This window comes from Aphelocoma coerulescens, chromosome 5 (assembly GCF_041296385.1).
Source record: "Aphelocoma coerulescens isolate FSJ_1873_10779 chromosome 5, UR_Acoe_1.0, whole genome shotgun sequence".
In the NCBI taxonomy this organism is placed as follows: domain Eukaryota; kingdom Metazoa; phylum Chordata; class Aves; order Passeriformes; family Corvidae; genus Aphelocoma; species Aphelocoma coerulescens.
In genome coordinates, this window is record NC_091019.1 from 57,754,279 (window position 1) to 57,781,325 (window position 27,047).

General features: G+C 46.9%; 1 protein-coding gene across 6 annotated transcripts; it reads right to left on the reverse strand.

Annotated features, from left to right (window-relative positions):
• Positions 1–2,748: 2,748 nt before the first annotated feature.
• Positions 2,749–27,047, reverse strand: LOC138111875 (tumor necrosis factor alpha-induced protein 2-like). 6 transcript variants are annotated; one of them, XM_069018342.1, is made up of 12 exons: positions 26,682–27,043; positions 24,735–25,329; positions 22,973–23,090; positions 19,305–19,379; positions 17,069–17,169; positions 15,977–16,069; positions 14,509–14,641; positions 13,456–13,566; positions 11,536–11,691; positions 8,419–8,540; positions 6,747–6,932; positions 4,757–4,846 (listed from the first exon to the last, which is right to left on the reverse strand). In XM_069018342.1, the coding sequence occupies exons 1-11, from the start codon at positions 26,965–26,967 to the stop codon at positions 6,752–6,754; spliced, it is 1,971 nt and encodes a 656-aa protein (XP_068874443.1). In that variant the 5' UTR covers positions 26,968–27,043; the 3' UTR covers positions 4,757–4,846; positions 6,747–6,751. The 6 variants fall into 6 exon arrangements, with proteins under 6 accessions (XP_068874447.1, XP_068874444.1, XP_068874443.1 ...); XM_069018343.1 differs by lacking the exon at positions 6,747–6,932 and having other exon boundaries at positions 4,686–4,846; positions 26,682–27,042; XM_069018345.1 differs by lacking the exon at positions 11,536–11,691 and having other exon boundaries at positions 26,682–27,046.

The window sequence follows — 27,047 nt, forward strand, 5'->3', positions numbered from 1 at the left end:
AAGCATTTGGGAATGAAGATTTGAATCTTTCTCAGCACTGGGCAGCCTGGAAGGGAATAAAATGACATCATTCCTCATAGCACAAGCCCATTTTGTCCGGCACAAAAGATCAGTGTGAAGAAGTTCAGAGGGTAGAATCCAGTGAAGAAAAAAATCTGATACTCATCTGTGAACCAAGATTGACTTTACAATTTTTCCAAACCCCTGCAAGGGTACATGATATAACAAACAGCTCCAGACAGTCTGCTCTTGCTAGTACTTTGTCCCAGCCCTGAAAAACAGGGGTTTTTCTGGCATCTGCTTTAAACTCAGTCCATTTTTTTAGCTGGCAGACTGGCACCCCTTTTAGAACAGCCCATTATGGCAATCTGCTATGGCCCCATACAGGCTGTGTGAGCAAAGTTGGACAGGACAGGCAACCACAGCTCCTGGGGGCCAGCTCAGGAAGGGCAGCTGGGACCAGGTTGAAAACCAGGATAGCAATAGGAGACAGGAGAGTTAGCAGGTGTGAAGCTGGCAGCTGGAGCTCCGAGAGATGTAACCAGAGCTCCTGGAAAGCAAATAGGAGAGGCAAACCCATGCACAACTATTTATTTTGGCTGCTAATTTGCTGTCACAGAAGTGGAGCCACACGATAGGGTGGTGAGGAGGCACGCAGGGGTGAGGGCAGAAACTTGTGGCCTTAGGTTGGATTAAGCCAACTGAAACCTTATCCTAAAGTCCTCTAATGCAGCAGGAAGCCTGGCTGCTGTGGAGTGGGAAGAAATCAGGTCCTTGGTTCCTGGCTCTGCAGCACTGCCTCCCAACCTCTCCTCTCCACACTCACAAGCTCCAGCTGTTTCTCTAAAGCACAGGACACATCCCAACCATCCTGTTCATCACTGTCTTTCCCAACCTTCCCATAAACCTGCTGGTCATTTGGCAGGCAGAGACATCTAAGTTCTCTGCGCACCCGACTTTACAGCAAAGTTCCCAGCGTTTTGTTATCCTGCAAGTCTCACATTCTGGTAAGAGGCCACTCACAGCCCATACAATTGATATTTCACGTAGGCATATTTCCCTGCAATGCCCCACAATAATAACGCAAATAATAAACATGAAAGAGCCACGGCCCTTTTTATGTTCCAGTGCCACTAGATGGCACCAGGAGTGTACCCTTCCCAGTCCGGGTGTCCACAGGGCCGCTGGGGGAACTGGGGGAATGCAGCCCAGCCCTTGCTGCAGAGCCAGAGACCTCAGCCCACGCCAGTGCCTCCTCCTCGTCTTTTCCTCGTGGACAGTGGGGTGCTGCGGTAAAGACAGGCATTTCAGCCTTAAAATCCAGCCTTTAGTGATGTGCTCGGGGGGAATAGCCTGTGGTGGCTTTTGCCATGCTGCCCATCACACTCACACCCCTTTCCCCACCCATGGACGAGGCATCACTCCCAGCTGGGTGCTGGAGAAGAAAGCCTCAAAGGTGGGTGATTAATATTGAGATTATTCTGATTAATATTGGGATTAGCGTATGAGTTTCCTCTTGGGAGGGAAGGGAATAAAACACAATTTACTATATAACTTTTCCATCAGAAGGTTTGCCTTCTCTGAGTTCTCACAGTTTGAGATTGATTCTCCTCATGTACATTTGATATCCAACAGAGCTCAGCATGTCCTAGAGTATTACCTGTGTTTTTCACTATCAAGCCCTCCATTCCCTGTCACATCCTTGGCAAAGCCACTAAGTAAACCAGGGAAGCACAGGTGGCACCTCAGCAAATGTCAGGTCTTTCCTCAGACCTTGCAGCGTAATTAAGGAGCATCTGCTTTCCACTGTCCTCAGCATCAAGCACTGAAGGTGACCCTCGGAGACAAGAGCTCAAATGAGGGGACTGGCTGGCAAGGCCCTGTAGCAGCACTTCAAAGCAGCCAGCCAGACCCTGGCCTTGAGCTGTGTGGGGGACTCGGGTGACAAATCATTGCTCATCACACAACCCTTCTGCCCAGTGCAGAGCTGGAGAGATGATGGAGCACAGCTTCCAAAAGAGCCAGAACAGCTTGTCACTCCTTCCTGCCCACATCCCAAGCCTGGCAGGTCTGGGTGATGGGTGAACATGGCAATGGCACAATCCTTGTGCCGAGGAGATCCCAGTGAAGCCTTGGGTGCAAAGGAAGTGGGAGAGGGACTTTGTGCAGGGAGCCTCTGAGGGATCCTGTCCTGCTTGCAGAGGTGGAGTCACTGGATGCAAGGCCAAATGGGAGATGCACAGCACAGCTCTGTGGTGGCGCTGGCAGGCTGGTGGCAGTGGCAGAGCTGTCCCTGCCCACATCCCAAGGCCACAAGGTAATCCTGCAGAAGGATCCTGAGTGTGACCCTGCTTCCAGCCCTCTGCAGAGAGTGGTGCAAATCCCACACAAGTGCTTTAACCCCAGGTTAGGGTGAAGGCTAGAAAGGAGGAGGCTGGATCACTTGGGAAGTTCAGGTCACACAACAGAGTGGATTAAAATCCCTTATCCATTCCATCAAACAAGGAAAATCCCACATTCTCCTTCCCTGCAGCCTCTCCTCCCCTCCCTGATCACCTCAAACAGTCCTAGGGAGTGACCCAGCATTATCCCTGCCACTGCCTCTCCTCCTGGGGAGCCACCAGGAGCCTCCCCACACACCATCTGCTCTCTGCAGGTCACTTGCAGGTGCCCAAGGACATCCCTCCCACACCATCTGCCTCCACACCAGGCTGCCTCTCCTCATCGCCCCCCCTGCCCACTTCAGCCAACATCCCTGGGCCCTCTGGCTCTGGAAAACTTCACTTGTGCCGCCAGCACTAAACTTCATGGACAAACTCAAGTCTTTATTTGGTCTCTCCATGACTGGATGCTTCACACAGAGTGCAGAAACTTGCTGCTACAAAACCTCATTGATGCACACACAGCAATGGCAAGCCTGGCATCCCTCGGGGCTCCCAGCTGCTGATTCCAAGCAGAACACACCCTTGTCTGGCTGCAGATGTCAAATGGCACAGACACACACAGACATTGACGTGCGTGTGGCCAGAGCTGTCCACATGCAGAAGGATTATTTTTAGCCCAACAGTGATCGAAATGTCAGAGAGGGTTCTATTTATTTTCTCTGGAAGGCTTGTTGCTTGAAATCCCTATTGGCAGAGGCTGACCCTGACCCTGCTCTCACAATAGGGCCTGCCATCCAGGTCTCTCATCCCTTCCCACCCTTAAAAAAATGTGCAGTTTGGCAGGAGGGGAGGGTGACTGGCCCAGAGTGCCTGGCAGGGCTGGCAACCTTCAGAAGGCAGGTGCTCATCCAGCTGTGCATCCCAACCCATGCCCACCCAGCCAGGCTGCAGCTCCCCCAGATTCCCCAGCCTTCCCACATCCCAGGGAAGGTCTCACTGAAGCCACAATGGATAGCTATAAAATGTGAGGAGCACCAGCACTGGCTTTTGGAGCAGCTGTGCAGTCAGGAAGAGCAGGCAGGCCACGGGCTGCTCTCACTGCCCTTCAGTGATATGAAGGACGAAGTGTAACAGTGCCAAGGTCTCCTGGTGCCCTGAAAGTACACAGAGGACTCCCTGGAGGTGGAGCAACCTGTTTCTTCCTGCTCCTCTGACACTCACCCCACGCTCAGCACTGCGCCAGGAGCAAAGCTAATGACAATTACAAACCTGCCCTGGCTCCTGTCCAGCTCACAGAACCCTGTCTGCATGCAGAGCTCTAGGATGGGACACCTGTTCCCTGGGGTGATGGCACAGCACTGCAGAATGTGGCAGCACCCAGCTGGGTCTGCATTTCCCAGGGTACCAGGGCATGACACATCACGCATTGACATTTTATGCACAAATTTTCCCTTTTCTTGTTAGGGAAACAGACTTGAGGGGAAATGGCTGCTCAGAAGAGCACTGGCACATCTGAGGTAGAGTTTGTTTGCTTGCTAATGGTGTCATAGAGGAGCAGTCATGGCCTATATTCACACAATAGCAAAGGAGGGCCTTGAAGTACACCCAACTTAGGGACTGTGACCAGTCCATAGATAACCAGGAAGAAAAGTCACTGTTTTCCCTTTGGAACTGCCTATTTACATCTGAAAACTAGCAGAGACCTTGCCCGGAGGCTGGGACAAACAGCTCCTTTTACTGCCTGCTTCCCATGAGGCTTTCCCCTCCCTCTCCAACAGGAAATTTCCAGTAACTGAGGTATAAAAATTAATGCAAGACTGTGCTCCAGAGCCAGCTGTAAAACTCATACAGGAGGAGTTTCCCATCCCACATCTCACCATGGCAAGCTGCCCCCAAAGCAGGTCACAGCCTTCATGAGAGAGGGAAGAGGCAGCTCTGTCTGCACCCTCCTGGTGCAGATCAGGCTTTGAGGGGTAGACCAAGGTGCCCAGACCTGCAGGCATTTCCAGCACAATGCGCCAGGCAAGATTCCCTAACAGGTCTTGGATCCCTCGGGAGGTTGCAATGCTGGGACACCATGTGGTGCAGCAGTCCATGGTTTCATTAGAGATTTCATGGAACGAGGGATGGAAACAGAGAGGAATTTGGTGAGGGGAAACCCTCTTCCTCCTCCACACTTGCCACCATGCCACAACCTGGGAATAACCACTAGGACTCAGCTGAGTGGCAGTCTTTAGGAAATTTTGAAGAAATGTCTTTCTACCATATCCCATTCATCCTTCTCCTGGACTTTACATATAAGAATAGGATTTGTGCCACATAGTTTTCCTGCAAATGTGCAGGAATTGTCTTCCATGGCTGACGGGCTTCTCCATGCATCCAGCTGTATGTGAAGCTTTCAAGGAGCTGTGATTGCGTATTCTGGCACAGCGGACCAAGGCCTCATGTTTCTCCCAGCAGACCTGAGGGAAGGCAAGAAAAAAGCTGGATAATTAAATAGCACTCATCAGAACATGTGCAAGAGTCAAACAGCAGAAACATCCCTCCTGTGCGCACTCTTGTATGAAGCTGTATCGACACTTACCTGCTGAAATCCTCCACTTCCTGGGCTAAGCAATCCATGGGCCCACAGCCTTGAGCAGCACCCCTGCTGCTGCCTGCCCTCTCTAGCCAATTCTCGCTCCTCTTCTGGAAGGATGTTTTGTGCTAACATGAAACAACCAAAAACAGTGCTTTTCCAAAGCCCTGCCACCTCCATAAGCAGGAGGAACAAATGTATTCCTGGCTAGGAAAATGTAGCTGATTTCCAGAGTGCCTACAGGTCACACCCCAGAGCATGGCAGCAAAATCACAGGGCTGGGATGGAAGGAGGAAGGTGGAACATCCCAGAACTAATTTCACCTTTACTGGTACCTCTGAGCTCAGGTAAGGCCACCAAACTGTGCTAGACATGTGTCCAACACACTGCAGATTCAGCCAGGTCTGCTGGGATTTGGGAGCCTGTTTACCCAGGGGATTTCAGCAAATAGGAGATTAAGTGACTTACAATGCTTTAAAATCGTGTTCCTCGATATCTTTACTAAAGCAAAAGTGAAGCTATGGGTAATTTCTTTAAAGGAGGGTATAAACGTGGGCGGCTGACAGCCAGTTCATTATATCAGAATCAGTTTTCATTAGGAGAGGAAGCTTGTGTGCTTATTAATTGTTTCTCTAATTGCTTTCTCTCCCTGCTACCAGGGCAGCCTGCTGCCTGTCTGTGCCTGGAGGGCAGAGTCCTGCATAACTCATCCCTGATCTGCTAACATGGGCAACTATAAATAAATGGTGACATCTGAGAGTGGAGGAGGAAAGGGACTGTGCTTCTCAACCTGAGATAGTCTAGTCAGCTTATGCAACAGAAGGTGACTGGTGACAATCTGTAGTTATTAACTGAGCAGGACTATTTCTGATCGCTGAGGGCTCTGACCTGGCCGACATAAAACAAAATTCCCCATCTCTGAGCTGGAGCTGGATAAACTTGGACTAACAAGAAGTTGCTAATTATTTAAAGTGAAGAAAATAGCTGTATGTTCTCCACTAAGTATTTTAAAACCATGAGGAGCTGCTTAACTTCGATATCTGCTGCAACTTACCCGCCCCAAAATAAAAATGCCCATTTGTGACTACAAAGGAGTCCCTTGGGAGACTGAAAGGCAATTGCAAGTGCTCCAAATGAGCTTTGGCAATTGGCCATTGGATTTAACACCTTACAGTCACAGTCATCCCTCTGATTTTAACCCTCCTCCCTTCTGCCACCAGCTGCTGCTGCCAGCATGCAGTGGGTACGCTTGCCTCTGGTTCTCACAGCATGGCACAGTCACCTAAATGGGGCCAAGCCTGGTTTAATTAATGCGGCTGTCATGGGGTGGGCAGTAGTGGGGTTCACATATCCCTCCCCTCGGCACCAGGGAAGCAGGAGGATCACTTAGAGGATCCCTTGGCTTGCCCTGCTAGGAGGAAACAGTACTTGCCTGGGAGACCCTGCCCATGCAGAGGGTAAGAGCTGGGAGGGACAGGATGCTGCAGAGAGACCTTGCTGCAGGGACACACAGACAGGACTGAAAGATGGGGAGAAAGAGCCCTGTATTCTCCTTTGTCCCTGCTGTAACCTGAATCACTCATCTGAGCATTCAGCACCCTGCACTGCCTAGAACATGATCCTCCAGGATGTGGGAGTCTGAAGGCAGAGAGGGGGAAGTAGAGCCAGATAATAGACCATTGAGGACCTTGGGGAGGTGAAGCTACAGCTCCACCTCCTGCAAGCAGGGACGCCTACCTGCGCAGGTACCCGTGTTACACACAAGCACACTCACACACACCCACCATTGCTAGCAGCAGAGGCAGCCACAGAGTCCATATTTTCTAGGTTTTGTTTCTATATCTGCAAAAAGCAAGTTTGCTTCTGTTTCCGATTCCCTGCAATTATCATGAAATGCCTTCAAGAGAGCAGCTCTGTCTTCTCGGCTGAGTGAGTCTTTCATGTCCAGCACTGCACTCAGGTGTTCCTTCCTTCCAAAACAATAAGAGGGCAGGTCAGTGAATGAGTCAAGAAAAAAAAAAAAAAAGCTTGTTTCCTATCACTCAGTTTTGCTGGACCAGACTAAATATTGGAAGCTGCTTTTTGACACCCTCTGGCTACCTAAGGGGGAGACCATATCCCAAGAGCTGTGTGGGATAGGGCTGAGCTCATGGGTCCCAAGCCCAGGGCACACAGCATCCCTGTGAACTATTGAAAGTGTTCAGCTCAGGTCATTCCTAGAAAAAGGCCTGTATCTATCATAAAAGGTTTCAGATAACTCAATGTATGACCATTGGGAAGCATTTCTGGTATCTTTTCTCCCCTCAAATGGAGCTAATTCTTGTTCATGTGGAAGGGGGATTTTGTTCTACAGAGCACTGTTCTGCTGAGCAGGGTAACACCATATTGGATATAAGTCAAATGTAACCAAGCCAAACAGCTTGAAACAGAGAAATCTGTTGTAATCAAGAGCAACGCATCCACTCACACCAGGATGACCTCCTCTGAGATCTGGGTCTTCTGAGAATTTTCTATACCCACTTCCTATACTATATATATATATACATATATATATATATATATATCTCATTGCTATGCTGTATCAGATAAGCAGCTTTTTAGCTCAATAGCATCTTCAAAAGTAGTAAAATAAAAAAGAAGTAAGAAACTAGATGAAGCATAACATAATCTCTTTGTCTTTCTTTTTGTTTTTTTCTCTGCCTACAGCAGTCCTTCATACAGAAGTCTAGAGACTTCCCTTGCTACAGGTTATACCATGACTGTACATGTTGAATAGGCACTGAAATAATTATCTACCATAAATTGTCTGCCCCACATTTGAAGGTGTTTACACTTTTGGCCTTCACACCATCCAGTGATGGAGAGCTCTAAACTGCAATCATGTCACGTTGGAAAAACACAGGCACTAGCAGAGCACATCAGAACAAAAGATAGATGCAATAAACCACAGGCTTTGGAACAAATGCAGTTAGCTCAGATCTCTCCTTCTTAGTAAAAGCTGTGTTTCAATTCTGTTAAGTTTCCTGCAAGAAATGTAAGTGTATATTCTTGCTGAATACACCTAGAAATTTGTGAAATTAGTTATATAAGGTTTGGTGAAGTGTTGAAGCGAAAAGCCAAGGATTTGGAAGTTATGAAATGCCCGAGTTAAGGATGTTCTTGAAACCTACATTTGACACACATGTGCCTGTAAATTCTGCATTCAGGTAGTACTTTTCCACAGCATTTCTGCTTTGTTGACAGCAACTTCATCCATCCTTCACCTTCACAGATGGTTCCACCACCAGTTCATGTCTGACAAAGTTATAAACCAGGCACCAGTGAGTACATTCAAATGGCCCCTGTGCCTAGCCCAACACACTGCAAAAGTATTACAGGACTAATATTGTTGTAGGTCTTCTGGTGTCAAGTAATCATGTAAGAAAGTACAGAAGTCAAACCAATAAAAGATATTACCTGAGGTCAGGAAATTCTTTTAGAATGGGCAGAAGTGCTATTTTCATCCCCTCAGGATCAGAAGTTTGAAGAAGTTCTAAAATTAGTTTTATGGGATCCTTGAGAGAACCAGCTGCAGGACCCTGGGGAGAAAAGCAATGATGTGTTCAGGACAAGAGAAATAGCACACCGTGTTAAGAGCTGGACTTGTGTCAGACTGGGAATCTCTCTGTGTGGCTTAGAAGCTTTGCAGGAGTGTCTGTGCATGTATAGAAATGTGGTTTTCCCCAGGGTAGCAGAAAAGAACCTGGAGAGCAGTCACAGACTGCTTCCAGGGTATCTGGGCAACTATCTTCAGCAGTGCAGAATCCCCTCCTGCATTTGTTTTGGCAAAGTTGGCAAATGTACCTCATTTTCCCCTAAACTGCCTGTCCTTTCAGGGCCATTTCACCCTGTGAGAGATGGTTTGCTTCTAGAGGTAAGCACAGCCCCATGCTTGACCTATGTGAAAACAAGCTTCATTGGCCAAACATGCTGGCATTTCTGCTGCCCCAAAACAAGCCCAGGGACAGAAAAGCAACCTCGGGGACAGGATGAGGGGTCACAGATCCTCTAAGAGAAAAAAAGTGGGAAACAGGGCTGGACAGTGTAAAGAACATAACATGGTTGATGCTGCATACGATCAACTCCCTCTAATCTGCACACAGGAGAAAAAAGTCTCATCAAAAAACACACTGCATTTTTAGCAGAGCTGGAGAAGCAGAATGCAGATGAACCACCAAGAGAGAACTTCAGGTCTTGCTCACATTTTTCATCAGTGCAGTAATGCAATTAAATTGCTTCCCTGAATTATTGATGCCACCACATCAACAGAGACTCTGTGACAAAGCAAACCTGGAGAACGGGCTGCTAAAATGGAGCAGGAGAAGCCCAGGTTCCCCTGATCTCCAGAGGGCATTAGAAACAGCAGTCACATTCTCCATGTGGCACCTCTGCATTGAATATAAATTAAAAATAATAGTAATACTTGAAGACAGCCTTCCCCCTCTCCCCCTGCACTGCAGGCACACAGCATGTCTAGCTCTGCTCAGTGCATAAGCTGTACTCAGCTCCTGAGGCACTGGTACTGTACAGCTTCATACTTGGCAAGCTCACTATTACAAAATGCTAATTAATTTGAAGGCGTCAGATTTAGTTAAGCACTACACAGACAGGCAAGGTCAGAGGCAAACAGCCTGCAGTCTAAAAGGAAAAAAAAAGAGGTGTCTTGTCAGCAGTGTTTAAGTGCCTTTGACACGTAATGCTCTTAGGAGAAAAGCAAGGTATTTCCTAATGTGTTTTGGGAATGGAGGGGAAGGAAGAGCCTGAAGAGAGGGCAGGGAGCAGGTGCAGCCTATGCAGAAACTGCACAATAAATTCAGTCTGCAGCAGAGTACATATTTCGCATGCATAACCGTGTGCCTCATGACTGAGGATCAGGCTGTTCCCTGCAAATCACTTGTGCATTTCACCTCCAAGGTTTTCAGTGCTCTCACATCAAGTAAGAAAGTGCACACACTGGGGACACTGGTGAAAACAGTGCTAACCAGATGCAGCCCTTTTCCACCCAAGCTGAATGTAGGGTTTTAATAGATAAGTAGATTTCCTGTATCTCCTTTGCACTATTCCATGCACATTACATCCAAAGCTGATGCTGAGCATAGCATTACTGGTAAACTTCAGAGTTAAGATTAGAGAATATTCCTGCTATTACTCATGGCTCAGTTGCTCAAAGCATTGATTCATCTGTGATTGATCACTCCAGGAGAGGTGGGTCTTCAGCTAAGAGCACTGTCAGCTTCCAGCTTTCCACCATGAAACTAATGCATTCATTATAATGGGTCTGAGAGGATTTTAGAGAAGCCTACAGGCGATCATTTTTATTTCATTTTATTTGTTGGACAAGGTAAGAATTGCTGACAAATGGCTTGCAAGAGACTCATCTGTGAGAAAATAGATTTTCAGTCCCTAGCACTTAAATTGGCAAGTTGTGAGAATGACTCAGCATTTGTGAAATTATTAAAACCAGTATAGCTACGGGGGTTTATATGCCCTGTCCCATCTGAGTCCTGTTACCAGACTGACTTTGCAACTGCTGCTGTGCTGCTCAGCCCAGCCCCTTATGAAACACCATGCTTGGACATTCCCAGCCATTAGCATCTGCTAATGAGCCATGCCAGGGACACTGCACAGCAGTGATTCTCCAACTGGACCAGACGCAAGAGAGGACACTGCTGCCACTGCAGTCCTTGCCCTTGGGTAATCAAAGGACCCATGTGACAGCCTGGTGGCACCCACAGATGCTGTGTGCAGCCCTGCCAATGACACCCGATTATGAATTGAGCAAAGAGGCTTTTTTAAGCTTCTGAAGTTGTTTCTGCAAATCAGAACCAGCACTTCTGCACAAGTTTTCTTCAGAGGTGTGGCTCTGCTTTTACACCCAATCTTCTGCAATGCGCCTTTACCTCCTGATGGTGTGAGGTGTTTACCCCTGCAGGAAGACTCGTTCCTCTCCACAACCGTCAGCAACCACAACAGCATCAGCATGTTTTTGCCATGAGGAAATGCCACAGCACAGGGAAATGGCTCAGGCAGCCATTATCCCAGCTCTGAGGGGCTGGAAAGGGCCTGTGGGGAGGGAGGGGCTGGATGGAGCGATAGTAATGCACACTCCATGTCCAGGGAGGAGCAGCCATACAGGACAATCCACAGAGCAGGTGAAGATGTGGAGCAGCCTCTTTGGTTCATCACTCCAGAGGCTCAAGGGAAAGCACTGCCACCCGATGCCATGTACCAGAGGCCTGATGGGAGGAGCTGGCAGCTTTGGAGCTGTCTCACCAGCTCAGAGGAGCACGCCTCATTCTTGTGTCAGTGGCAGCAGTGCGAAACTTGCCTCCTTCGGTCACACATTTCAAAACCATGGACTAACAGCTTCTGGCAGATCAGAAGGGCTGTCAGCACATCTGACTGTCATTTCTGTGAAGCTTGATACCCCTGTGGTAAAAACTCTTAACCTTTTTGTTGCTTTCAGAGTCTTTTCCTCTGCTGGTATTGCTCTTGATGAAAGAGAGCAAAACTGTAACCATATCAAAGACTTACTAAGCACTCTTTAAAGATGGTTTGCATCATCCTATGATCTTCTTCTATCTTGTTGACAATCCTCCTCCTCTGCATAGAAGATGGTTTCCTGGGAGTGGTCAGGAGGGCCTGCATGTATTCTGTAATAATGATGGCATTGACAGCCTTGACGAGGGCCTGTTCCAGAGCAAAGACACCCAGATTAACTTCCCTGCACTGAGCAAGGTCCAGACCACACCTATACCAGGGCAGACAGCGGATATTCTGCCCATGCAGATGGCTGTCCCACTTCTTTGCTTAAGTATTAATTTTAAATTCTTGGTCTAACACTTGAACAACCCCCAAGCTGTATGTGGATGACATAAACCTTGATGACAAGTGCAGAGACATCCAATCAAAAGCAATGGGACCAGTTAGCTGAGCCAGAGGTCAGTCACACTCCAGAGCTGCAGTGACACTTGGCTTGGCTAAAAAATACATCACCTGGGGAGAGCTTGGGCTACAAAGCCAGATGCAGCCTCCCTGGAGCATCCACACTAGACACAGGGCCCCTGGTCACACAGTTGTGGCTGGGCACAGAGAAGTCACCTGGGCAACTCCCTCTGAGCTCCCACTACCTGCTGAGGAACCCCAGTGCAGAGGCCATGAAGTGCCCAACAGGGACAGTGAGTGTTTCTGAAGGGAGGTGGGCTGCTGCACAGAAACCACATTTCATTAGCAGTTGAAATCAGAGCAGTTTTAGGCTGCAGTCCAAAGGTACAGGAAATCCCCAGCTCTGTCCAAAACAGACAAAGCAAGAGACAGAGAGCTCTGGCACAGCATTTCACCACTGAGCTGCTGCTTGCCCCAGCAGTAATGTGACATAATGTCCAGTGACAGGCTTTGAACAACAGCAGAATAGATCCTATTTTTTTCTCTTCCATTACCTTTTTCCATATTGCAAAATGTTAATTAAAATCATCACTGACAAAGAGACTGCAGATACAGGAGTCCCATGCTTAGGAGGACATGTGGCACACATAGCAGCAGCAAATCCAGCCTGCACACAAGAGAGGGTACACCAGGTACCAACCTCATTGCTGAAGAGATAAACTCAAGGGTGTTGTGAGATCCTAGACAAGTTGTTTAGGCTACTGTAAAGGTGAAAAAACTTGGGGACTTTGTGAGGTTCTCTTTGCCAATGCTCTGCGTGAGAGACTATGCCCTTTAAGAATCTGGACTTTTCACCCCTCTGTGTCCATTCCACATCAAAGAGATAAATAATCCTTACAAATAAGGTTGAAACACATTAGAAGCTGAGAAGATTTCCAGTATAATGGTATTGGGGCAACGGTAGGATCAGAGGGAGACTAATATTCCCCTCTGTATTTGGGAGATACATTCAGTTTCCCCATTTCTTCACTTGTTGATTTCTCTGCTGAAATCACAGAAAGGTCCCAGCTGTCACTGTCCATCTGAGGTGGGCAGAGGTATTGGACTGAGACCACTAGATATTTAAAAGCCCATTTGACAACAGGCAAAACTGTAGTTTGGATTAATGTTCTAATACTGTGTCATCCAAAAATTCAATTATTAGTTTTAGTGATTTCACAGAATAATAGAATGGTTTGGGTTGGAAGGGACCTTAAAGATCATCTAGTTCCAACCCCCTTCCATGGGCAAGGACACCTTCCACCAGAACCGGTTGCTCAGAACCCCATCCAACCTGGCCTTGAACACTTCCAGAGGTGGGGCATCCATAGCTTCTGTGGGCAGCTTCTCCCAGCATCTCACCACTCCCACAGCAAAGAACTTCCCCCTGAAACCTAAACCTACTCTCAGTTCGAATCTATTCCCCCTTGTCCTGTCACTACATGCCCTTGGAAAAAATCCCTCTCCATCTTTCTTGTAGGATGATTTCCTGAGTAACATCTTGTTCTCACTTTCTTACTTATTTCTTACCTCATATATATCTGGTTTTTTCTTCCCAAAGGTCAAAAAGCTTTGCTTTAAGGATTCAAGGATGTGGTCAAAACCACTGTCACACTTTTTGAAGTGGTCCTTCAGTGTTCCCTGAGGAAAAGAATCAGAGTCAAAGGGTGCACATGTAGAGACACTGCACAAACAACAGACACAGATCATTGTGCCTTTGCTCTTTCTGCTCTTGGAAACAAGACTCCTCCACAAACTGCAGCATCCTGTGCCTTTATTTCAAAGAAAAGCAAAACATGAAAGAAAGAAACAATTCCAGCTCGGGAAGGATGTACTAACTTCTTAAGCCCAAACCTGGAAGACTGAAAGCTGAGCCCTAGGTCTCCTGTTCCCCCCCAGGGTTGCCCGTGCTCCCTGTCAGAACCACCCCCAGTTCCCATGTAGATGTGTGGGCCCATGGGACAGGCTGGCACTGAGCTCTGGAGACCAAAACTGCACAGTGTAGCCAGAGTTTCTCTTGTCATTTTCTTTTTGCTGCCTTCAGCATGCCCAAGGGATCCTGTGCAATGAGCCTGAAGATGCTCAGGGGAGCTTCCCAGGGAATTGCACAGGATCACACACTTTTAGGAGCCTGGAATTCTGTGTTTTCCAGACACAAGGGTGAAGGGTGTCTGGGCTAATAGGCTGATACTAAGTGTGAAGGGAGGGGACCTTATCTCAAGGAAGGGACACATTTCTGGTCAGCCTTCTCTGCATCCTGACTACCTAGCACAGCCCTGGGCTCTGTGAGTTATCACTGTCGTGGGAAGATGCTCAGCTGATGGGAATGAATAGGTACCAGGTGAAATTCAACTTTTGGGATCTGGGTACCCATCTGTAGCACAACAGCAAACACACAGTGAAACTGGGATCCCAAAACTGGGAAAGGTGAAGCTGTCCATACAGATTCTGACAAGGCAGAGGAGAATACTGGGCTTGAAAGCCAAACTATGGCTTCACCCTTTCCAAATCAGATCATGAGAGGGAAGTGCATGCCACTCATATGGTCTGAAAACAGTCAGAATTAAAATGGGTCTCCAATACCTTGACTTTAGAAGTGATGGTCTGCAGAAAATGCTCCATAATGTCATCTTCCATTCTGTCTAGAAATGCATTTACCTTAACATTCTGGCCAGTGCTGACACTGCAAATGTATGTTAGCTTATGCCAGACAGTTCTGTTAAAAAAAATAAATATGGAAAGTATTGATCAGATCAAATCATGCTATTCTCTCAGATCAAAACTCTTTCTACTGTAACCAACACAGCTGCCTGGGTAATTGAACGGACACATGCTCAGGTCCAAAGCCAGCTCAGTGATTTGCATTTGTGCATTCGTTAAGACACGGCCACAAGGACACGAAAGCTCAGTGCACACAAATGCCACTTGTACCCATCACTAGTGAGATCAGATCAGTAAAAAATGTTAGTATTTTCAAAAACAAGTAAGCATGAAGCAGCCTCAACAAATAGAGTCTGGGTAAGCCTCCTGTGGGCCTTCGACAACCTACAAATACAAGGCAAACAATTATCTTCCATCAGAACAGTCTTCCAGTCAGGAAATCCTAGTTAAAATTATCACCAGCTTGAAACCAGACATTTTACATTCTGGAAAGGCTCAGTGTACAACTTCATTCTCAGTAACACTGTAAAGGATTACATAAAAGAGACTCATAAGTATTCAGTGTAGGATCCAGCATCAGCAACATGCAAATACAACAAACAAAGCAGCTACCTAGGCTCAACACAAGGCTCTGACGTCAAGTAATCACTGTTCATATGTTGGATTTTGGCATTTTGCTGACTCCAGAGATCCCCAGATAACTTTACACAGGAAGAAGAGAAGCAACCTTGTTTTCTCCATTGCTGCAAGTGCTTCTGAAATTAGCTCATAGGTGCAAACATCCTCCTCCACCCTTCTGTGCTTTATTGCTTCCCTCCTTCCTAGCAACCCCAGGGAGAGCCTGGCATATTCCATGGGGTTTCATTCAGCAAAGCACTTAAGATTGCACCTGCCAAGTGCATTAGCACACACATCTCAACACAACCTTTATGAGGCTTTCCTGCTGAAGGACGATCAAGCCAGGGAAAGGAACGACATCACAACCCATGGCAGGGTTAGTCAGGATAGTGTCCCCACATGTGGCTCAGCACTGCTGCCTGCCTCCTGTTCAGTGCAAGAATGGGGAAATGGCTACAGCCCCTGCACCTGCAGGGCCTGGGAGCAGGCAAAAAGTGGCAGTACAGCCCTGCCAATGCAGCAATCAAGGCCCTGGCCAGTCACCCACAGTCAGCCCCCATCTGAGCCTCCCTCTTGCTGGGGCAGCCAGAACAGCTCTGAAGGGGTCTTGCTGACAGCAGCTGGCTTCCTCCATGCTTAAAGGCTGGTGTGCACAGGGTTGGATGACCAGATCCAGCTGGAGGCAAGGTTGGCCTCATACTACAGTCAGAAGGAGATCAGACCAGCAGAAAACTCATTTTGATCCCCATGTCATGAGGCTCTGTTTTCTAACCTGAGAAGGCAGCAGTTCTCCAGGACTCGTAAGCTGGTGCAGATCTGCAGGCAGCCATCAAGCTGGAGAAAGCTTCTTACTTCATATTCATAGCTAAATTAAAACAGGAAATACCTTTAATCTGGCATGCTCCATAACATGTCTGACAGCAATAGCAAACTGAAGAAATATTCTGTGATTATTTTTCTTTTTAGCACACATTTTCAATCCCCAAGGTGGGATCTACAGCATGACAAAGGCAGTCTCTGCCCTGCCCAGCTGGTGAGGAAGAGAAACACAGGAATGGCAGGGAGAGCCCTTGAGCTGCCTGGGTACCCCTGCCAAGGACTAAGAGGCAGGAGGTTGATTTACAACACTTCCTTCTGGGAAGCAACTCAGGCTCTGCTGATAAAGCAGCAGAACAAAGTCTCAGTGTGTATGAATAACCCACAAGGTCTGTCAACTGCTTTGTCAGTCTCAGTCTCACAAACAGCTCCTGAACAACTCCATTTTATAGGAATTTCCTTCCTCTCATCATGTGGAGGGTCAAGGATCTTAAATCAAATCTCCATCTGAAATACCACCTGTAACCAACAGTCCTGGCATTTTCTGCTGCAGGGGATACACAGGGAGAGAAATACCCAAGAACAAAAAGCAGATGAAGGGAGTCAGAGGAAGTGGTGAGAGGCAAGATGAGAAGACATTCATCCTCCTATGAGAACCAGGACAGAGCAGAGCTCCCCAGCCTCCCACGGAGCCAGCAGAAAACACTGTGCCTGGGAAGCACAGCCAGGGTAGGAAGGGCTAGGCCTGGGTACTGGACACATGGCTACCCCTCTTCCCAGGTGTGTTTAAGGTCTGAGCCTCTCCAGAACATCCCCCAAGGCTTTATCCTGTCCCAGCTAGTCCAGATGCACTCTGTTCCCTCAGCTTTAGTCCAACAACAAATACTGAGGACACAAACAGCAGTGAAGTGCTGTCTCTCTGGTAACAGCTTGATGGGAAACAGCCATCTAGATCCAGGTGAACATAGCATCACCATCTGCTTCATCAGGATTTCTTTCTTTTGAGCATTAAGAATGTCCCCAAGGAAGAAAACAGCATCCTTCCTACCTCTCCAGGAACCTCAGGCACTCCTCCAGGCACTCAGCTTCCACCTTCTTGCTCAGGCTCTCACTGACTCGCCTGGCAGTCTCTGTCTTCTCTGTTAGTATCTGTGGATTTCAACATGTGAGAAAAGAACTGGCCAGGGCCATTTGTTCCCTATGCAGTGAACAGGAATACATCCTACTGCTTACCCTGCAGCAAATCCCTCTGCCCTCTAGGCAACAACTTTGACTTCAGTTGAGAGCCCTCATGGAAATAGAGGTATTTTTCATTAACCTGATTGTAATGCCTGACCCTACACCTTTGCTACCACTGTTTTTGTTGTAGTCAGCAGGCCTGTGCTTGGGGAAAAGCCTGTCCCTGCAGATGTTCTCTGCTGGCCACATCCAGCCCGGCAGCTCAGCTCATCCCTACGTAGACCTGCCATCTGCAGGAGCACCTGTGCTTCTACCTGACTCACCCTCACAGACAAATTTGGGTACAGCCACTAAAAAGAAGGTCAGACAGATCTAACTGTGTGCCCTGCACCTCTGCCAGGGTCTCTACATGGGGTGCCTGGAGAGGGCAGGTGTCACCTTCCCAGCCACCACCGCTCACACCTGACACAGAGCTGTGTGTTAAACCCTACTGCACATGTCCTGCCCCACTGACCTCAGCTGGGTGGCCCAGGTGTCTGCAGGAGGTGGGCTATGCCAGACAGCTCAAAATTCACCCCATATCGGGCTGGCTTGAGCAGATGGCAACCTAATGGTGCCCATTAGTTGCTCTGTGGAAACAAAAGCTTGCAAGGGGAGGAGAGCCAGATGGATAAAAGGAGACAGATGGACCCATATGCTGTGCTCTCCCAGTGTTTGTCAGCCAGGGACAAAGGGTGCCTCACACCATGAAGGGTTTTTTCCACTGCTTACAACAGATGTAAAAGCTCACCCAAAAGGACAGGATAAAATACACCACCCCAAAGTGTCAGAAAATCACGGCCAATGAGTTTCCATGACACCTTGTTCATTTTCTATCTGAAGCTTAAGTGTCAGCCTGAGAAAACTGAGGAGGTAGTAATTTCATAAGGCTTTCCTATTTATCCAGGCTTTTCCATCACCCACCCCAGAGCATTCAAACCTGTCAGTTGCATACACAACACAGTGAAACAGCTCATGCTGAAGCATGGCCAGATGTTACAGATATGAGGACTAGGGGATTCAAACCAGACTTTGTCTTAGTTCACTTTTCACTGTGAGCCAGGAGCAGGAAAAGAAACAGCTTGGTAGCTAAAAGTCCCCCTAGCACAGGTACATCATTTCTCCGTTGCTCCAGCAGGTACAGGGCAAGGCAAGGAGGAAACAGTCCCTGCTGTGAGCTCTGCATTTGGTGCCTGGGTTTGAGATTGGCCAGAAAAGCCAGTGCTTGCCAGCTAAAGCTGTATCCTCACAAGGAAAACCAGCTGCTGTTGATCTGCAATGCTTCCAAAGCCTGAGGTTGCTGCCATCCCAAAGGACCATGGAACTACTTCCCTCTCTCATGACCTGAAACGGGACTGCCGCTGGGGTGGTGGAAGTGGAGAAGAAAGATATAGTCATGGCAGCCCACAACCTGCCCCTGATCTCTAGCACCACTTGAGCCCACATGTAAACTCCAAGATTTATTTTAATCCTTCTGCAGGTCTTGATCCAAACACCCACTGCCCACAGGTATGTGCTGCTCATCAATCAGCAGGGTGTGCTCCTGCAATGCCCTGGGAGCACTTGCCTTTGCTGTGCTCTGCAGAATCCCCTTGCTCTGCCTGATCCACCAGGGCAGCAGTCTCAGCAGGGACAAGCAGGGAGCAGCCTGCCTGCATTTTGCACTGCCAGACATGGGGCCCTGCCACAGCTCGGCAGCTCTTCCTCCTTTTATAAAAGCACTTTGCAGAATTCACACAGAGCAGACTGGGTAACATACACCACAACTTGCCAAAAGATTACATGAAGATCCAGGTGTCTGTATGAAAATGCAGCTTCAGCTCGAATCAGCTCAGGCTTATCCTTAGTTTAGTAAGGTTTTTTTTTTTCCTTATGTATGCCCAGGACAAAAACAGGTTTGGGAACAAACAGACACAGTTTAAGTATGGCAGCCAGCTTGCAGGATTTTAATACATTGAGCTTAGCCTGAGACATGCAAAACTGAGTCTTGCCAAATACCCACATACTTGTGTGCAAAAACATAACTGCCCCGAAGTATGGGAGCTTTTCAGTTCCCCCCCGTTTACCTCAATGACTGCAGCATCTGCACAAGGGGGTTTCCCAATATCAAAGGCTTCTTTCAGGGCTTTCCCTACTTCCTTCTAAATGACAAAAGAAAATGAAAAAGTACAGTTAAGATACAATGGCATTCATAATGAGTTAGCTTTCCCAGCCTCTCATTATGCATTTGGACTAGATGAAGTTCTGCTTCTATTTTTTTGGCTGTCTCATTTAACCCAAAGCCTGGCTATTTTCCAGCTGACCTAATAACATTGTTCTGTTTTGTTCTACATTGTTTGTTTGAGTTTAAATGATTTGCAGCTTTCTTTCATCCCAGTGTCAGCTTGGGTTATCTACAGTCTTCCCTAGTTAGCTTAGCTCAAATGAAGGCGCCCACACAGCAAAACAATGCTTAGACACATCTCCATGCTGCCAGCTACTGTAGCTGAGATTTTCCACCCTTCCTCTCTCCAACCAGCACCCGCAGAAACCAGCAAGCATAAATTAAAACCATTCCCTTGCTTGAGCCAGGGACTTGTGAATGCCAAGAGGAGAGGGGTTAGTGTTTAGAGCTACTGTCATGGTGAGATGGGCCCCATGAGGCTGCACAACGGGAAATTTCCCAAGACTTGGCTGGCTTATGCTAGTTTGAATGACTGTAAAAACAAAACTAACACTGCAGAGAAAGGGCTTGTTGCTTAAAACATGATCTGACCTTTATAGAAGCTTTAAACTGAAAAGACTGGCTCGCTTATTTATTTCATTTCTGAATCTTCCTCCAAGGAATGTAAAGTCTGATCTCCCATTTTTGTCTTTGTTCTTTTCTGGCTGATGAATTAGGAAATTTTTGGTTGTCAGCTGAAGAATTTAATCAAAAGTATATTCAAAACAACTGCTCTCCCATATTCACTGAAAAATGTTAATCAAAGACAAGTAAGCAGTTGTAAACAACCAAGAAAAATTCCTTTCCTCACAAGTGCCATCACCTGACTGTGAGCAAATGTGTGAACACAATGTGCTGAGATAGCACATCCCAGCTGAGCTGCACAAACACTTCGAGCCTACCCCCCACAATGGGACAAAGCAGGGCTTAGTGAGGAACTGCAAGGCAATTAATAACTTGTTGAGCCACAGCACTTAGTTGTTTTGGATCAGATGATGTGTCTGAAATAGAAACAGCTTGCTTGTCCTAGCTCTTGTAGTGATACCAGCACCTCAGGCACCAAAGCTCCAATGTGGAGAGGACCAGAACTTCTGCTGTAATAAACAGGCACAGCTTCCTTCTTGTTCCTTCCTGTCTGACCAAAATGTTGCAAGGCTTCAGATCCGTGGATGGTCAGTACGCCTGTGCTGCCTGCAGAACATGAACTTCTCAGTCCTCCTTTTGTCCATTTGAAAAAACAGAGGGGTGGTGGGGAGAAGACACAGACCCAAGTGATCCTCTGCCAGTCAGTGTAAATGAGTATGAGAATGAACGCTGGCATCATGCTGGAAGGTCTGCCTTGCACTCATGTCAAATTCCCCGGTACAAAAAGGGCAGAAGTGACAGACTGACAACCCACTCAATGGCATCAGCATTTTCAGTTCACCAATTTTGCAACCTCAAAGGCACAAAGCTCCCTTGCCCCAGAGTGTCCAGGCTGAGGGCAATGCTTCCTGCATGCAGAGATGACCAAGTTCCCCACATTGGAGTTTGGAAGTGGTTTTGAACCCCATGTGGCATCTGAGATCTCAGCACCTTCAGATATGGTCACAGTTCTCACCACTCATTTCTGTTTAAAGTGCTTTTACTTTGCACAGGTATCAGGCTGCCACACCCAGCGATAAGCCAGGTATTCATAAGCAAAGCAGACCATGACTTTTTCTGGTCAGGATCTTCTCATTCTGAAGAATGTAGTCATCCATTGAAGTGGCAAAACACACACCACGTGGTTTAGTCACAATTATATATGACAATTGTTCAGAGATAATGACAGGATTTTTGCTCAATAGCAGCTTCCTGTATATTAGCATAATGAAGGGCTGAATTACCCTAGAACCAAAAATAGAGGGATAAAACAGGTTTTATAAGATGTGCCACTGAGCTGAAGAGACAGCCATAATTTTTCCATATGGAGTCAGCTTATGTCCACTCAAGCTCATTAGCTTGAATCTGGAGCTGGTCCCAAGCTGGCCAGGTTTGAAGCAAGCTGGGGCAATGCTGTGCTACCCTGTCCAGCACTTCCAGCTCTGTTCTCTCTGTACAATGCAGCACCACATAGAGCTACAATGCTTCAGGATCCAAAGTGGCATGAAAACTCAGGGCAGCATGGCACAAGAGCTCATAACCACTACCAGATTGAGGTGAGTCTGCTAAGCACATGGTGTATCAGGAAAGCAGAAAGCCCATGGTTAAGCAAAAGCATTCTTCAGCTATTACATTAGAGAGAACTGAAAAAAAAAAAAAAAAAAGTAGTTAAATTTCCCATCACTGTTAGTCAGGCTCTTTGAGGGCTTGTCAATGACTCAGTGACTTGCTCCAGGATAACCTCAGTGGCACTGTCCTGAGTTAAGTCACCTCCTTCTTTGAAACAAATGATAAAAAAAGAGCTTAATAACACGTGGTCTTCTCCAGGGCAATGATTAGAAACAGCCCATAATGATACTTAAACACTGAAACCAGTAGGCTTTAAGCACATTGTCACCAGCTGGCACTTCTACTCCCGTGTCTGTGACTACCTTTGTGTTCTCTCTCAGGGAATAAGTCTTGAGGAAAATCTCTGCAATTTAGAGTACCTTCCCTGGGATGATTCAGCAGTTTGCCATGGAATTTCCCCTCCTCTGCTCCCCAGGGGCTGGTGGAAATGGAAAGCAAGAGAGCTGAGTGAGGTAACTCCTGCAGTTTCATTTCAGCTTTAGCTGAATAAAAGAGGCCCCGCTGAGTTTTCCAAATAACATGGTTTCCTCTGGAACTCCCCGTTGCTACAACACATCTTCCTGGCTTCATTTGTATTCCACATGTCTCAACAGAATTCTTCAAAGGGGGAGCTTTGCTGAGAGAAGAAAGAGATGCTGCAGCCTCCTCAGGGCTGGGGTCACCTGTGGGATCACAAGGCAGGATTCTCTGCAGAGGGCTGCTGGGTGGGAACCAGCTGCACATTTTCTGGTGCTGAGTTCTGGAAATAATCTTTGCTCTAACCTCAGCAGAGTCAGTCCAGTAGACTGGAGAGAACTGTGAGGGGTCCACGCACAGACAGACTTAGCAGCCTCAATATCCTGCACAGCTGAGGCAAAGGGGCTGCAAAAAAACCCCAACTGTTGCACATGATGGGATCATTAACAGATGGAGAAAAGATGAACAGCATCTGGAAATGGCCCTCAGTATGGAAGTGGGTTTCACCCATAGTCTCCCTTTCCTTCAGATAAATGCGTTTCTGAGCAGAGCAGATTGCAGGTCTCTGAACATGCAGCAGTGGAACGAAGAGAGATTTGCAAATGTTGCAGCATTTCCTTGCTAAGGAGCAAGGACAGGCCAGCATCCCTTTGGCAGCAGGGATGGATCTTCACATCTGTGCTCTGCAATGAAACTTGGTGAAGATGGAGACCTCGGGGCTCTCACATGCCTGAGCAGAGCTGGCTATTTAACAAGGGCACCCCTAATTTAGGACCTGGGGAAAAGAACAGGCAGATTGGGGTAAAACTCCTGAGCTCTTACCAGCGCGGTTGCAAGTAACTTTTCCTCAGTCTTCAAAATAATCCGCATGAGGCACTGCGCACCAAGGGAAGGGCTGTGCTGGGGGATGTGCCCGGGTCTCTCACACGCCTGGCTGCCACTGTGTACAGAAACAAGAGCTCAGCCAGAGAGCAGCTTCCCGCGGGTCCGCAGCGTCGCCTGCCTGGCACCCCCTGCCTGGCACCACAGCCTCACTCGGGGCAAACAGGGTGTCCTGCAAGGACCCAGCAGTGTTTGTCATGCTTGGGCAGCCACAGCACAGTAGATGATCTTTACAATGGCCTTTTGCCAGCTATTCTTTTGTGCTGTTTCTTTTCCTTCTTCCTACATTTGCTGCCCAAATTAAGATTTTTGCTTGTTGCTTCCCTCTCCCTTTCCCTCACTGCTGCTGCTGAATTCCTTAGGCTTGGGGAGAGTCTCCCAAGCACACTTGCATGAGTGCACAATTTTACAAGTGTCACATACTCTCTCAGAATGGAATAAGAAGCAGCTATATACCAAGACAACTGCATCTATTCATGAGCTTTCAAAGAGGTTGTAACTGTATTTAGAGAGGAAAAATCAAATGCTGAAGTCTAGAATCTCTGCTCTTCTCATTTCCACTTTTTTCACTGCCATCTGACTAATACAGTTACTGGTCTTACTTGTTTGGTTGTTTTTTTTTTTTTTTCTTGAAGGAATTCAGCATTTGTATAATACATTTTTTCCTATATTTGACTTTCCTTTATATATTTAAATTACATAATTTTTCACCTCCAATTTTATTAAATTTTCAATATTTCATCAATCCATTACTCCAAAGCTTTACCATTTTAAAAGCAGCAGCAAGTGGTACTCCTGACCACTTGCCTGATGATGGCCAGTGAGTACCTACCACATCACTTCCCTCCTTCAGGAGCTGGCTGGGAGAAGAGCCCACCTGATGAACTGCTTAAGCTACTCAAGGGTTTATAAGTGTAATTAATACAAGAAACAGAGAAGCTGTAGGCTTGAATGAAAGCAATCAAATAATCCAAAAAGGCTGAGAACTATTAGGGCATAAGTAGATTGGAGCTGCCAAGCAGCAATTAAACCACAAACACAGAGAATCAAACGCCTCATCCACCATAAAAAAAGAAATCACAAGAAGGTTGCAGGCTTTGATGACACCCACAGACTTTGAATTCACATTGGGCCAAAGGGTCCCAGATGTGCCACTCTTCAGATCAAGGGGAAAGCCATATCTGTTTCCCCAAACTTGGGAAGGAATTTAATGATCTGTTATATGTTTTTCCAGTGATCTGAACACTAATGAAGGAAATACATAAAAAACTGGAAAAATTACAAGCCAGATAAAGCAGCATGAGACCCAAGGGCAGAACAAGAGAAATCTATAGCGTACCATGCTGACATAAAGACCAGGGAAAATTACTCTGGGGTAATTGGGGTATTATGGATCTTGCTAAAAAAGGCTTGATGCGAGGAAAGAAATTGTTCAATAAAGCAGAAAACTGTGCATGTCCAACAGGCAGAGAAATACCTGCCCACCCTAGGTAAACCCTGAATGTGGTATTAAGGCTTTAGAAAGAGGGAGTACTGCAATGAAAAAAAGGCTCTGAGAGCACAGAAGATAAAAGAGACAGTGGGCAAATCTAAACTCAGCAAGAATCCCGATCATCACAGCATTATCAGGAAGCAGGGATTGTTCTCAGACATGAAAAATAGAGATACAGAAAAAATTAAGGAAAAAGTCCCTCAGACATACCTTTTGTACATTTTAATGCTCCATTCATAAATTAAAAGACATTGGCTGAAGCTGAGACAGTTACTGTCAGTAAGTGTGGCAAGGTGAGAACACAAACAGGCATGACAGCAGCGGGCATAGGTGACGAGCAGTCCTGCTTCCTTGAAGACATCACTCCTGTGCTCCAGGCTGGGGAGAAATGTTGTTTCCAGATGACTCAGGTGCTGTTTTAGTGCAGTCTCATCTGTGTTAGTAGAGGAACCAAACAGGGGAATCTGGGCTGCCATGTACTGCGTTAGTTTTTCCTCCAGATCTTTTCTCCAGAAGTTTGGACTCCAGGTGGAAACAGACTCCATCTCTCGGCTGTTGCCAAGCCACTCTGCTTCCTTCTGCTTCTCCCACTTCAGTGATTCCCCCACTGACTGCAGTGGCTCCAGGAGCATCCTATCACTTCCACTGAGCACTTCTCCCACTACAGTCCACATTTGTTCAGCCAGCAGTGCATAAAGTGATTCAGACTTTCCCACACCATCATTTCCAGAAGGATCCAGATTATAAATTTGATTACAAGCTTCCAAAAATTTTCCTTGCTCAATTAATGTGCAGATGGTTTCCTCTGCAACAGAAAAAGAACACAACTTGCTGTTTGTCCACTTATGTATAGGACCCATCACTTTAATATCCAAGTTATGAAGTATCTAGTTTACATGTATCCCGCAATTCCTCAGGATCTAATCAAGATCAGCCCACTTAAGGTCTAGCACTGGCATCTCCCAGTTTCCTCAGGGCAAGCACATTTTTGTTTCTAAATTTCTTCCATCCTTTCTCCTCCAGGTTAACCAAGCCTGCAGATTAGTCTGCAGCTTTCTGTCATCATTCCAGAGACCTCCTCACGTGAGCAATGAAGGTTCATTAATTACAGTCTTTCCTTAAGAAATGTACCTTCTGTCCAGAAGAAAAGCATTAAAGAAAGGACATCTTCTGAACAAACCAACAGCTGAAAGTCAAGTCTGGAAGGAATTCTCTGCCTCCTCTACAGAAACCTTGGCAGGACCAAAGTGCTGCAAGCTCCCTTGGAAGGAAATTTTTCAGTGTTGCTTGTTTCCAAAGTCTCTTACCTAGCACATTCAGCCAACCAACAAGTGTTAGATGTACTCTCACAACAGCTGCACAGAGCTGCAGGGTTTTTTTCCACGGGTTTTGCAGATTACAAGGTTGAGCAATGGAGGGCTAAGATTTGTCCAAAGGTATCTGGAACAGAGCCCAGAGGACAAATAGAACTTGATGAGAATGCAGGGAAAATTAGGTAAAGCCAAAAGCAGTGGGACTTAAATAATTCAGGATACAACTTTGGGTGTATAGTGAAGAATGAAAAAGCATGAGCTTCCACTATATTTTGCCTATATCCTTCCTACCTTTCCTCTATGAAAACATCTCATATATATAGTAAGAATTAAACTGAACAGGACTGGAGGGACGAACATGACGTGAAATGCAGAAGGGATGAGGCAAGGATTTCCAGCAAAGCAATTGTCAAGTTATTCAGGAGGGGTCTGTAAACTGCACCTGTCCTGCCTCGATACATGCAAGACACAGGAGATGTTCAATTGGCACAACCAGCCCCTGTACAACCCACCTCCCCCTCCCACCTGTGGAGGAACAGCACAGTCACACCAATGGGGTGTCAGTCACATGTACATCATCTTTCTCACAAGACACATCAGGAGTCTTTGCAGGGATAAAGATAAGAACAGTAAAGAGAAACATTTTGAGGCAAATGGAAAGTGAAATACAGAACAGTCCAGAGTAGCAAGTGTATGGTTCAGAAGGGACAAGAATTCAGGACAAGGATGGGGAGGAGGAGAGTGGAAAGAACCTAATCCAGAAGTTAATGAAAAACAAGAGCCTGTAGGGCTGGGAGGGGCAGACAAGATCCAGGCCTGGACCCAGAGATAACTTCAAGGTTACCTGCAGGCATCCCTCTCTCAACTCCCTTCCTACCAGTCGACATCTTCAGCAAATTCCCTGCCACATCCTCAGCACCAGCCTTCTCCACTGTCTCCTTCCCACCAACCACAGTCTTCAGCAATTTGTTTGCCAAGGTTTTCAATTTCCCTTTCCTCTTCACCTCCTGCTTCTTTCTCTCCTCATGTGTGGCCTCAGGCAGTATTCTTGCATTTTCCCCAGCCATTTTCTCCCCCTTCTTGTTGCCTCCTCCCACGAAGGCTGCCCAGGAATACTTTGTTTTCCTCATGATCCAAGCAGATTCAGGTGCTTTCTACCCAACTGGGAATACTATCAGAAGAAAACATGAGAAACACTTCTATGCAAAGT